This window comes from Sus scrofa, chromosome 12 (assembly GCF_054392235.1).
Source record: "Sus scrofa isolate SSC_HxYL_T2T_F1_AM1 chromosome 12, Sscrofa_HxYL_maternal_Yorkshire_Landrace_v2.0, whole genome shotgun sequence".
Classification (NCBI taxonomy): domain Eukaryota; kingdom Metazoa; phylum Chordata; class Mammalia; order Artiodactyla; family Suidae; genus Sus; species Sus scrofa.
Genome location: NC_139394.1, coordinates 22,416,246 through 22,430,273, shown reverse-complemented (window position 1 = coordinate 22,430,273; position 14,028 = coordinate 22,416,246). Strand labels below are relative to the sequence as shown.

Genomic DNA, 14,028 nt, shown 5'->3' with positions numbered 1-14,028 from the left:
ACACCACAGCTCACGGCAACGTCGGATCCTTAGCCCACTGAGCGAGGGCAGGGATTGAACCTGCATCTTCATGGATGCTAGTCAGATTCATTTCCACTGCGCCATGATGGAAACTCCAAAAACAAGCCATTCTTGATATCTCAAAGATTACCAAACCATTGGAAGGCCATGGGCACATAGGTTAGGGAAAACCACTTGCAGGGATTGTAAGAAACTGTAGCCATTAATCTTGGCTGCTGTAAACGCCAAAGCAGGCAATTTGCAGAATATTGAAAACTGCTACAAACCACTTGTCTGTCATCTGTTGGAGGCCACATACTTGCTATTGGAAGATAATAATAACATCTGCTTTCCTTCCATCTTCCTTTTTTTTTTTTGTCTTTTTAGGGCCACACCCACAGCGTATGAAAGTTCCTAAGCTAGGGTTCAAATCAGAACTGCAGCTACCAGCCTATGTCACAACCACAGCAGTGCTGGATCCGAGCTGCATTTCCAGCCCACGGTGCAGCTTGTGGCAACACCAGCTCCTTAACCCACTGAGCAAGGCCAGGGACTGAACCCATATCCTCATGGGTACTAGTCAGGTTCTTAACCTGCTGAGCCACAATGGAAACTCCCCATCTTCCAGATCTTGAGCAAACGGCTTGTGCTGGTGGAATTTAAGCTGCAGCCCCATTGGAATTCCCATTGTGGCTCAGTGGTAATGAACCCAACTAAGTAACCCTGAGGATGCAGGTTCGATCTCTGGCCTCGCTCAGCAGGTTGGGGATCTGGTGTTGTGATGAGCTGTGGTGTAGATGGGAGATGTGGCTCAGATCTGGCGTTGCTGTGGCTGTGGCGTAAGCTTGCAGCCTACAACCCCTAGCCCAAGAACTTCCATATGTCAAAAGTGTGGCCCTAAATAGAAAAAAAACTGCAGCCCCATTGACGGGATTCTGAGAAGGGTAGTTTCCAGGCGTCCAGCCTTCCTCCTCTCCCATGAGTCCAGAAGGGAGCAGTAAGAAGACAAAGAAGTAACAAATGGCTGTGTACTGTGATTATATTTCCTTCCTTTTACTTTTCCCCCCAAATATAATAATTGCCTTTTCTTTTTTTTTATTTTTTGCTTAATTTATTCAGTATCAATCATTCATCCCAAAACTCAGAGAGACGTATCTCTTTTCAGTGTGTTCAGACACATCAGTGGAGCCTCTTCCAAAGGCCTTATGGAAAAATGTTCATAGGCGGGGGGCCTTTTGTTTTGAGGGCTTGTGTGTCTGCATCATCTCTTTTCTACCCTCATGCTGGTTAGTTGTTTGACTAGGTGTGAGATATTATGTTGGGGATCATATTTATTTGGAAATTTTAAGCCTTGCTTTGTGGTCTTCTAACTTTCAATAATGGTGTTATGAAGTTTGATGCCATTCCGATTTTGGAGTCTTCGTGCGGAATCTGTTTTTTTCTGAAAGATTTTAGGGTCTTTTTTTTTTTTTTCTTCCCCCTTTCTTGACTGCGCCAATGGCATGTGGAAGTTGTGGGGCTAGGGATCAAACCTGCGCCACAGCAACAACCCAAGCTGCTTGCAGTGACAACGCCAGATCCTCAACCCACAGTGCCACGAGAGAACTCCCTGGAAGCTCTGCTTTAGGAGCATCTAAACCATTTATTGCTATCCTAAGTCTCCAAGGCAGACTCCTTAGGCTTCCCCTAATATTGCTTTTGTATTCAGACTGTGTTTTAGTCTGTCTGGCTTTGGTCTGGGTTTCTAAATTAGAATGTGTGTCCTTCATCTGATGAACTCCTCTTTTTTCTCGTTAAGTGCTGCCTAATGGTAATAACTTTGGCCTTGAGTGACTCCATTTTTTTTAGCCAACATTTCTAAACCCACTGGTTCCTGGGATGTGTGGGTGGGGAGGAAATATTAGTTATGAACATTGAGCTACTTTCAGCATCATTTCACTGTCCAAATCCAGGAATCTGTTGTTTGTTTGTTTGTTTTTGTTTTCGAGGTGGAGCATTGACTCAGGCTTTAAAAACAAGTTTACTATCTGCCTTAGATTTTTGCAGCATCATTTTTGGAGATGTTAAAGCCCCATGATTTGAAATTTGTTTTTACCTTTGACAGCATGAGAGGGCACATTTGCTTCTTTTTGTGTTATAGATCCCTAGGCCTTGGGAGGAAAAATGGTTGGAACTTGTATTCTCAGTATGTAAAACTTCTGGAAATGAGGTGTGTGCAGCTGCTCCTTGGTTGCTGTGAATCGCTTGGAGATCAGACGCAAAATAGTACCTGTCTTGGTCATGTTGTAGAGGCCAAGGGCAATGTCCTAGTTATTAGTTGTTAGGAATCCTGTGGCTTTTATTAGCTAAAATGCAGCCTGAGGAAGCCATGTTGGCTCTGGCATAAATTTACATTTTATGACGAACAGTTCTGTGGAAACAGCTCGAATAGATTTTTGCAAGTTTCATTGAAACAGTTTTGGTGAATGAGAGCACAGAAACAGTGCTAAATCTAAAGTGTTATTGTCTCATTGATTATTGATCACTGGCTGTGCTTTCAAGCATTACAGCACCTTGGGGTTGTTTTTGGTTTTGTTTTTTTGCTTTTTAGGGCCACACCTGAGGCATGTGGAAGTTCCCAGGCTAGGGGTCGAATTGGAGCTGGAGCTGCTGGCCTGCCACAGCCACAGCCACAACACCAGATCCTTAGCCCACTGAGTGAGGCCGGGGATCACATCCGCCTGCTCATGGATACTAGTCAGGTTCTTAACCGGCTGAGCTCAACAGGAACTCCAGCACTTTGAATTATTACTGATTTACTGCAGTTGACTATTTTCTGTATGTGTTTCTCCACCTCCCAATTTCAGTACCTTCAGGATTTTCTCTGTGCTTTGAAGGCAGGAGTGGTCATTCCTTGATCTCTGTTTAGGATGAATTTTCAACGTTCTATTTACATTTGCTCTCTCGCATTAGTTATCTCTAGTCATCTTTTTTTTTTTTTTTTTTTTTTGGTCTTTTTAGGGCCGCGCTTGTGGCATATGGAGGTTCCCAGGCTAGGGGTTGAACCAGAGCTGTAGCCTACGCCACAGCCACAGCAACTTGAGATCAAGCTGTGTTTGTGACCTACACAATGCTTGAGGCAACGCCAGATCCTTAACCTACCGAGTGGGGCCAGGGACTGAACCCACGTCCTCTAGTTGGGTTCGTTAACCACTGAGCCACAATGAGAACTCCCTCTAGTCATCTTTTTAATGAAGCTACTCTTCACAGCTATGGCCCTTTAACTGAACACAAGAATAGACTTCTCATTGATTTGTCATCATTTTAGATGTAAGGACTGGGCTGCTGGGTTGCCCTGTATCTGGGAATCATAAGCTGTGGTACCTAATATTTATCACATCAGGTAGTCAAAGAATACATAGGCTTCTGAGTTTATGTTTGTATGGCTTTTGAAAAATAATCTGGGACAAGAAAGATTAGGTGTAAAAGCTGAATTTGGGGATGCATACTTATGTTCTTATTAGAAAAATTACGTTTGAAAGGATTTCATCATATAGTTAAATATCTTTCTTCTGTTTCCATCATTTTCTCTTTCAGGGTTGTGTGCTGCTTATAGCAGTGAAAGGTCATTGATGTAAAAGGTAAAACATTCAGGTTTAGTTGTAGACGTTCTAGGATTTTCAGTTTAAATAATTGTGGTGTGCCTGTGATTTTTTAAATTACTTGTTGGATCAGTAAGATTTGCTGCATAGTTGAGCTTCCATGATAGAAAATGTCTGCAGTTGGAAAATGATTTTTTTCCCTTATGGAATAGCCTTGGAATTTTAATTAATTCCATTTCCACACGATAGAAGTCTGTTTCACCAGAGGTTTGACAATTTAATTTCAAGAGGGAGGTAGCACCTTCTCCATTGAGAGAAGAGGGCTGTAGATTATTTTCAGACTATATAAAGCCTTTGTTGGCAGGAGGGCAGTAAAATATGTGTAACAAGAAAGTTATTTAGCCTGTTTGTCGTTTTTTTGTATTTGGCTGTGCCTGTGGCATGTGGAAGTTCCCAGGCCAGGGATCGAACCTGTGCCACAGCAAAGACCTAAGCCACTGCAGTGACAGTGCTAGATTCTTAACTGGCTACACCACAGGAACACGCCATGTTTCACTGTATTTAGAGAAACCAAAAATGCTTTAGTAGAAACTCTCTACTATGTTCTGTCCCAGAACTCATTAAGGTGTGTTCATAATTCTGCATTGACATCAGTTCCCACGTAATTATAGGAACTTGTTTGGCTCCTGCAGAGACATGTGAATACTCTTAGGTAGCTCCTGGCTCTTCTGCCACGTTGGGGTTCTGTGGCATAAGAACTGGATGCCATTATGCCACTGTGGTAATGAAATCCTGCTTCCCCATGCTGTGCTGCCTTTTCTCTTTTTCTTTTCTTTCTTTCTTTCTTTCTTTTTTTTTTTTTTACGGCACCTGAGACATGTGGAAGTTCTCAGGCCAGAGATCAAACCCTAGGCACAGTAGTGAAAATACCGGGTCCATAACCTGCTGTGCCACCAGGGAACTCCCCTACTGTACTGCTTTTGAGGAGCAAGGTTGAAGGGCAGGTAGACAGGTATTCAGATTACCATCAGGTGACTTTTAACCCTGGAAGGGTTCCAGGTAGTACTGAGGTCCCTAGCTGTGCTCAAGCCAGCAAGATATCAGGTACAGTCTGTGGATTAATGAATGAGATCATTGATGGAGCGTGTTTACTTTGGGTGCGAAGCTGGCTTGTTTCGACGTCTTTGGCTTTATAGGCACATTAGATGGAGAAGGATGGCCTAAAAATGCCCCAGATTTCATCTACCGCTCCTCTGCTCACCTTGTTTTAACTCCCCTGGCTTTTTTTTAGCTAGTTCTCAAAACACATCAAGCTCACTCCCATCTCAGGGGGGTTTTCACCTTTATGTTAATTATTTTTGGAATGCTCTTTCCCCAGATGTTTGTAGGGCTTAGTCTGCTCACGGAGAGACTTTGTTGGCGGGCCAGCCCCCCAGTCCCCGGCCCTCTCTCTATCTAAAAGAACCCTACCCTCTACCCTATACTCTCCCTTTATGATTCCCTTTTTATGATTTCATTCTTTTTATCGGTAGTGGAGATAATTGGATTATATTTGTTTCCTTGTTGATCTCTTCCACTAGAATGTAAGCTCCAAGATGGGAGAAGGTTGTCTTGTTCAGCCACTGGAACTGGATCTATCAGCCTCCTCATTATTGACAGTTTGGGACCAGATAATTCTGTTGTGCGGGGCCGCCCCGTGCACTATAGAATGTTTAGCAGCATCTTTTTTTTCTGTCCACTGGATGCTGGTTGCACCCTCTGGTCATGACAGTCAGAAATGAGTCCAGAAGGAGTTCCCATCGTGGCTCAGCAGTAACAAATCCAACTGGCAACCATAAGGACACAGGTTCGATCCCTGGCCTTGCTCAGTGGGTTAAGGATTCAGCATTGCTGTGAGCTATGGTGTAGGTCGAAGACATAGCTCGGATCCCGTGCTGCTGTGGCTGTGGCCTAGGCCGGCAGCTGCAGCTCTGATTCAACCCCGGGCCTGGGAATTTGCATGTGCCACAGGTGTGGCCCTAAAAAGCGAAACAAAAAAAAAAAAAAAAAAAGAGGAGTTCCCGTCGTGGCGCAGTGGTTAACGAATCTGACTGGGAACCATGAGGTTGCAGGTTCGGTCCCTGCCCTTGCTCAGCAGGTTAACGATCTGGCGTTGCCGTGAGCTGTGGTATAGGTTGCAGACGCGGCTCGGATCCCGCGTTGCTGTGGCTCTGGCGTAGGCTGGTGGCTACAGCTCGATTCGACCCCTAGCCTGGGAACCTCCATATGCCGTAGGAAGCGGCCCTAGAAATGGCAAAAAGACCAAAAAAAAAAAAAAAAAGAAAAGAAAAGAAGTGTCTCCAGACATTGCTAACTGTCCCTCAGGGGACAAGGGGTCACCCTGGCTGTGATCCATTGTTGTAGAACAGTGCTTTGGCACCTAGTGGGTGCTCAGTAAATATTTATTGTATGAATTCTTTTTTTTTTTGTCTTTTTGTCTTTTTGTCTTTTGTCTTTTGTTGTTGTTGTTGCTATTTCTTGGGCCGCTCCTGCGGCATATGGAGTTCCGCGCCACGACGGGAACTCCTGTATGAATTCTTGAATGAATAAGTTCAGCAAGTTCAAATTGTTTGGAACACTGAAATACACATGTGTATATAGCCTTATGTTTCTTCCTTACCTCTTTTTGTAGCTGTCTCTGTGTGTCAATCTTTTCCATTTCTGGCACATTGATCTGTCCTTCATTATTTTTCCCCTCCATTCACACTTGCTAGCTCTTTCAAACAATGCCACTCTTTTTTTTTTTTTTTTTTTTTTTTTTGCCATGCCCACGACATGCAAAAGTTCCCAGGCTAGGGATTGAACTTGTGCCACAGCAATGACAATGCTGAATCCTTTCACCACTAGGCCACAGGGAACTCCCCAGAGAGTGCTACTCTTTTTGTTTTTTTTTTTTTTCTTTTTTTTTTTTTTTGTATTTTTAGGGCTGCACCCACAGCATATGGAGGTTCCCAGGCTAGAGGTCGAATTGAAGCTATAGCTGCCGCCCTACGCCACAGCCACGGCAACGCCAGATCCGAGCCACATCTGTGACCTACACCATAGCTCATGGCAATGCCAGTTCCTTTAACCCACTGAGCAAGGCCAGGGATCGAACCTGCAATCTCATGGTTCCTAGTTGGATTCGTTTCCGCTGTGCCACCAAGGGACCTCCCAGAGAGTGCTACTCTTAAATTTACTTGTGTTCAGTTCAACAAGTGACTGCTGAGCCTCTACTCTATGCTGTAAAATAGTAGGAAAGAACTATAGAAGGATACTCTGCTGTCTGTGCTTAGGAGCTTGTTGGATAAAATGGACATAGATCCATGAAAGGTTCCTGTAAAGTTTCTTAGTTCAGGGTAGTATCTAAACTGGTACTAATGGGCCCCTTTAGAGTTGAGAAGCAGTTGTTAGGTGCTTATCGGAATGGGGTGATTGCTTTTGAATTTGAAATCCAGTTTGAACAAAAACCTACCTATTCGTTTTTTTACCTGTCTTCATTTGTTACAGTTACCCTTGGTTTCTTGCTATTAAGTCTGCCTGCAGCATGGTTGAGGAATACACGGTGGCCTGGCTCATTTTGAACTTGTTTGATGGGAATGTTTCTAGGGTTGGTTTTATTGAATGGTTGTGAATAGCTGATTCATCAATGGGTTTTTAACGTCCTCGCTTGGAAGGTCTTGCCACTCTACTTACCTGGGTTTTTGAAGCCACATTCGGCAAGGCTTCTGGCTGGGATGAAAATACACCGAACAAAAACCCCATTGTCTGTTTTGTGACTTTCTTTGTCCCAGAGCAACTGATTTTTCTCTTTCTGCTGAACATTTATATTCCATCTCTGATACTGTTAGGTTTTTTTTTTTTTTTTTTTTTTTTTGATTTGAACTATGAGATCAGAAGAATTCCATTCGGGGGAACATTTCGAACCTTTTCCTATTGAAGACACCACTGTCTTCTCTTTGGATTATCTGGAGACAGAGTAGATAGAGCTAAGGGTCTTTCAGAGAGGATCTTCAAATGTCTCTTTTACCTGTCTTTCTGTTTCTTTTCATTGGGAAGAGATTTACTAGGACCTTAAAGAATTAAACATTTATTTAAGAAAGGAGAGATAATTTTCTTGTTGACATCCCAAATTCCTATTCATATGACTGATTTTTATAAGCCACTTTATAAGGAACTAAGGCCCCTGACACTTTGTTGAGGGACGCAGGCCACTTTAAAAAAAAAAAGTTCAAGGTCAGTTTTTTCCCCCTGTGGGATTTTGTGGGTACTTTGGTACAAAAACTGTAATTTACTCTGTAATCAAAGGAAAGTGCTGTTACCTGAGGTCTCTCAGCATGAAAATGGATGGCATTAAGATTTAGGTTTAAAATAAATTTTTTCTCATTGTAAAATAACTTGCAATTGAAACCTGAGTTTTATAACAGCAGAATGCCATTTGAATAAAGGCCTCAAATTGTAGTGGTAACTCTAGGATACCTCTTAGATCATTTTAAACATATGAAAAAAGCAACAACTAAATTGGATTCTACATTTATCAAGTATGAAAGGCAGTAGTAGTCAGTGTCTTTGTCCTCAGGAGGTTTTGTGCTTTTAAAATATAGGAATATTTGGATATTGAATAGAAAAATAGGTTTTGTCTTTGGAGGAATAGAAGGAAGCACTTTTTTTTTTTGTCTTTTTGCCTTTTCTAGGGCTGCACCCGCGGCATATTGGAGGTTCCCAGGCTAAGGGTCTAATAGGAGCTGTAGCTGCTGGCCTATGCCAGAGCCACAGAAACATGGGATCCGAGCCGTGTCTGCAACCTACACCACAGCTCACAGCAACGCCGGATCTTTAACCCACTGACCGAGGCCAGGGATCGAACCTCAAACCTCATGGTTCTTAGACGGATTCATTAACCACTGAGCCACGACGGGAACTCCGGAAAAACTTTTTTTTTTCAGGGCCGCACCCAGACTGTAGTGGCATTACACTGGAAGGAGTTTAGATTTTGAAAACATTCACAGTCATGTTTTTGATCAAATTCTACTCACTGACAAAGGTTCTTGGTTTCATAGAAGCTTTGGAATATTTACTCTTTCCTCTCGTCACTCCCAGGACATTGAGAGAAGTGTTTAAGTGGCTAACTCCCAGTTTACAGAGAGATTTTTGTCCACTTCTGTAAAGAGTTCAGAATCAAACCTCTGCAGTTTTCTTGCTCTTTGATTTGGGAGAGATTCAAGAAATGGGATTTCCTTGGGGTGACTTTTGGGGGATAGTTATGTTCTTGAGTTTTGGTTTTATCTTTGCCTCTTACTTTAAGGTTTTAGGGTAAGAGTTCCTGGCTTTAGTCTCATTTGTGAAATGAGGATCACTTACAAACTGTAATAAGGAGATAGTTGTGTAGTTTTTGAATGTTAAATATTAAGCCAGTCATAACTGACTAAGTTGTCACGTGGTTTTTTAATGATCTGATCAGATTCTAGTGATATGACTATACCAGGGGTCAGTAAACTATGGCCCATGAGTCAGATCTGGTCCATGGTCTGTTTTGTATGGCCCAATGACTGAGAATGGTTTTTGCATTTTTAAAATGTTGCAGAGGAGTTCCCTGGTAGCGCAGCAAGTTAAGGATTTAGCATTGTCACTGCTATGGTTCTGGTTACTGCTGTGACGCAAATTTGATCTCTGGCCTGGGAACTTTAAATAAATAAATAAATACATTGTAAAAATCAAGAGAAGACAAGCCACAGAGAGACATATTTGCAAAAGATATAATCTGATAAAGGACTGTTATCTAAAATATACAAAGAACTCTTAAAACTCAACAATAAGAAAATGAACAACCCAATTAAAAAGTCGACAAAAGACCTGAACAGGCATCTCATCAAAGAAGATATATAGATGGCAAGTCAGCATATGAAAAGATTCCAACACAATATGTCCTTTGAGAACTGCAAATTAAAACAGTAGGCTACCACTGCACACCTATTAGAATGACCAAGATCCAAAACACTGACAAGGAAGTGGAGCAAGAGAACCCCTCATTCATTGCGGGTGAGAATGCAAAATGATGCAGCCGCTTTGGAAGATATCTTGGCAGTTTATTGCAAAACATACTCTTATATAATCCAGTAGTCATACTCCTTGATATTTATCCAAATGAGGTGAAAATTTAGGTCCTCACAGAAACCTGCACAAGAATGTTTATTATCAGCATTGTTCGTAATTGCTAAAACTTGGAAGCATCCGAGATATCTTTAAGTAGGTGAATGGATAAACAGACTATGGTACATCCAGACAATGGAATGTTATTCAACACTAAAAGAAAGGAGCTATCAAGCCACGGAAAGAATTGGAGGAAACTTCCATGCATATTACTAAGTGAAAGAGGCCAATCTGAGAAGGGTACATACTGGATGATTCCAACTATATATAATATTCTGGAAAAGGCAGAACTATGAAGACATTAAAAAGCTTAGTGGTTGCCAGGGCTTCTGGGTGGGGAGGGAGGGATAAATAGGCAAAGCCTAAGAGAATTTTCAGGACAGTGAAACTGTTCTGTATGATACTGCGTTAGTGGATAGTTGTCATTATACATTTGTCCAAACCTATGAAATGTACAACACCAAGAGTGAACCCTAATGCAAACTGTGGACTTTGGGTGATAATGAGGTCTCAGTTCATCAGTTATAGCAAATGTACCACTGCAGGGTGTTGATAGTGGGTGATGCTGTATGTGCATGGGGACAGCAGTTATAGGGGAGCTCTGTACTTTCTGCTCAGTTTTGCTGTGAACCTAAAACTGTTATAAAAGGTAAAGTTTATTAATTTAAAGAAGTTGTCGGAGTTCCCGTCCTGGTGCAGCAGAAACAAATCCGACTGGGAACCATGAGGTTGCTGGTTTGCTCCCTGGCCTTGCTCAGTGGGTTAAGGATCCGGTGTTGCCGTGAGCTGTGGTGTAGGCCAGCAGCTGTAGCTCTAATTTGACCCTTAGCCTGGAAGCCTCCATGTGCCACAAGTGCGGCCCTAAAAAGCAAAAAAATAAAAAATAAAAGGTTGTCAAGGGAGTTCCCATTGTGGCTCAGCAGTAACGAACCCAACTAGTATCCATGAAGACTCGGGTTCGATCCCTGGCCTCACTCGGTGGGTCAAAGATCCAGTGTTGCCATGAGCTGTGGTGTAGGTCACAGATGCAGCTCGGATTTGGTGTTGCTGTGGCTGTGGAGTAGGCTGGCAGCTATAGCTCTGATTTGCCCCCTAGCCTGGGAGCTTCCATATGCTGCAGGTTCAGTCCTAAAATAAATAAATAAAAGGTTGTCAAAACAAAAGAATAATGTACAACATAATCTGGCCTTTTATAGGAAAGATTCACAAAGCCCTGGCCTATATCACAGTACAACTAGGAGATGAGGTGTCTAGTTTCTCTCTGATGTCATACCCAGTCCTCTGGTTCTCCTGCTATTCACTGTCTCTTAAGAGCAGAGTTGTTCTCATGAATTTATTTCTGTTTCACTTGCAGGTATATGAGTGACCTAAAGCTGCAAATTAAAACGGAGAGAGAGCAGTGCCAACTGCAAGCAGGGCAAGGATGCCAATTCCTCCTCCCCCTCCACCACCCCCCGGTCCTCCTCCACCTCCCACTTTTAATCAGGTAGGTGGTCCTTCCACCCGGCTCTCTCACAACCTTGATGGATACTTAGAACTTCCTGGTATAAGACGTAGCATGCTCAAAGACATGCGGTGTTAGAAGCTGGGGGATAAATAAGTAAAGTCCGTTTCCATCAACTAGTTGTCTGAACCCTGAGAGGTTCTCTCAGGACCATAATGGCCAGTCAGCGGAAACAAATCCAACTAGTATCCATGAGGATGTGGGTTCAATCCCTGAGCTTGCTCACCGGGTCAGGGATCTGGCATTGCCATGAGCTGTGTTGTAGGTCACAGACGTGGCTCAGACCTGCTTGGGTCTGTATTAGAAAGATCTTGCTTAACAGTGTGGATGGTAGATTGGGAGTTGAGACTAGTGATAGGTTGAAACTGGAGACAGAAGCCTCTGGCAATTGAAAATTGAAAATCTAGACTAAAGCAATGAGTACGGAGAGTGGAAACAAGGGATACTGAAAAAGCGAAATCTGGAGCGTGATGACACATGGAAGAGTGAGGAAGAGGAGGGAGGTTTGAATGACTCTAGTTGGGGGATTGATTAAATGATGATGCTATTTACAAGAGAAGCCAGTTTGTGGAGGAGGATATGAACTCAATTTAGGACATGTTAAGTAAAAATCTTTCTCTTTACAAAAGGAATATGCTAAGAAATGTATGAACTGTGGATAAGCATAAAGGAGCAATTACCTATACTCCAACCATTTATAGCAGTTTTGTGTATATCTTCCCCTCTCTCTCTTTGTGTTTACTTTAAAAGAGAGAGAGAGCTTGTGCTTTACGTACATACCGATTTCTGATCTGTTTTTATTCATTACAACATCGTGAATGGGAGTTCCCGTCGTGGCGCAGTGGTTAACGAATCCGACTAGGAACCATGAGGTTGCGGGTTCGGTCCTTGCCCTTGCTCAGTGAGTGGGTTAACGATCCGGCGTTGCCGCGAGCTGTGGTGTAGGTCGCAGACGCGGCTCGGGTCCCGCGTTGCTGTGGCTTTGGCGTAGGCCGGTGGCTACAGCTCCGATTGGACCCCTAGCCTGGGAACCTCCATATGCCATGAGAGCGGCCTAAGAAATGGCAAAAAGACAAAAAAAAAAAATGGTTAGTGATAGCATTAACATTTTTTTTTTTTACTGTACTGAAAATGTGAAAAAATTAGAGAATACTAATAAACATAGAAAGTGTTAAACTTTCTAAAACCTTTATTAACATTTTGTATATTTATTGTGGGAAAACTAGAAAATACAGAAAAACAAATATTTATTACTCGAAATGCACTAGTATCAGTATATATTATTGTGTGTACCTTTTTTCTTTCAAGTATAAGTATAAGCTACTCATTTTTAATTTTTTTAATTTTTATTTTTAAAATTAAAATATAGTCAACTTACAGTGTTGTGGCAATTTCTGCTGTACAGCAAAGTAACTCAGTCATAAGTGTATGTACATTCTTTTTTGTATTCTTTTCCATCATAGTCTATCCCAGGAAATTGGGTATAGTCCCCTGTGCTATACAGTAGGATCTTGTTTATCCATTCTAAATGTAATAGTTGGTACCTACTAACCCCAAACTCCCTGTCCATCCCACTCCCTCCCCACTCTCCCTTGGCAACCCAAGTCTGTTCTCTACATCTGTGAATCTGTTTCTGTTTTGTAGATAGGTTCACTTGGGCCATGTTTTAGATTCCACATATAAGTGATTTCATGTGGTATTTGCCTTTCCTCCTTCTGACTTCTTCAGTTTCCATGATAATCTCTAATTACATCCATGTTGCTGCAGATGGGATTGTTTAATTCTTTTTTATGGCTGAGTAGTATTCCATCGCATATATGTACCACATCTTTTTTTTTTTTTTTTTTTTTTGTCTTTTGTCTTTTTGTTGTTGTTGTTGTTGTTGCTATTTCTTGGGCCGCTCCCGTGGCATATGGAGGTTCCCAGGCTAGGGGTTGAATCGGAGCTGTAGCCACTGGCCTACGCCAGAGCCACAGCAACGTGGGATCCAAGCCGCGTCTGCAACCTACACCACAGCTCACGGCAACGCCGGATCATTAACCCACTGAGCAAGCGCAGGGACCGAACCCGCAACCTCATGGTTCCTAGTCGGATTCGTTAACCACTGCGCCACGACGGGAACTCCACATCTTCTGAGTGTTAATTTCCTGCTACTTTGATGAATTTGTTTATTAGATCAAGAAGTTTTTGTGTGTGGAGTTTTCTATATATAGTATCATATCATCTGCATATAGTGACAATTTTACCTCTTCCCTTCCACTTTGGATACCTTTTTTTTCTTTTTTGGCTGCCTGGCAGCACGTGGAATTCCCAGGCCAGGGATCAGATCTGAGGCACAGTTGCAACCCAAGCCACAGGTGGAGCAACACTGGATCCTTAATCCACTGTGCTGGGCCAGGGATCGAACCTGTGTCCCAGCGCTCCCAAGACACCACTGATCCAGTTGTACCATGGCAGGAACTCTTTCTTGTTTCTTTTTCTTGTCTGATTGCTGTGGCTAGGACTTCCAATACTATGTTAAGTAAAAGTGATGAGAGTGGGCATTCTTGTCTTGCTTCAGATTTTAGTGGGAAGGCTTTCAGCTTTTCTCTGTTGAGTATTGTATATGGCTGTGGGTTTGTCATAAATGGCTTAAGTTATGTTGATATATGTTCTCTCTATTCCCACTTTGGTAAGAGTTTTTAATGAATAGATGTTGAATTTTGTCAAATGCTCCTTCTGCATCTTTTGAGATGATCATGTGGTTTTTTGATTTTTCTCTTGTTAATGTAGTTT

At 42.4% G+C, this 14,028-nt stretch overlaps 1 protein-coding gene across 8 annotated transcripts in view; it reads left to right on the top strand.

Annotated features, from left to right (window-relative positions):
* WIPF2 (WAS/WASL interacting protein family member 2) overlaps positions 1 to 14,028 on the top strand; it is a 44,696-nt gene that overhangs the window by 10,093 nt on the left and 20,575 nt on the right. For 6 of the 8 annotated variants that reach the window (XR_014820233.1, XR_014820234.1, XM_021066132.2 and 3 more), the window contains 1 exon segment: positions 11,104 to 11,235. Coding sequence is in view for 5 of the 8 variants with exons in the window: in XM_021066132.2 (XP_020921791.1) it covers positions 11,173 to 11,235 (63 nt within the window). In the remaining 3 variants the exon portion in view is untranslated. 8 annotated transcript variants of the gene reach the window in all.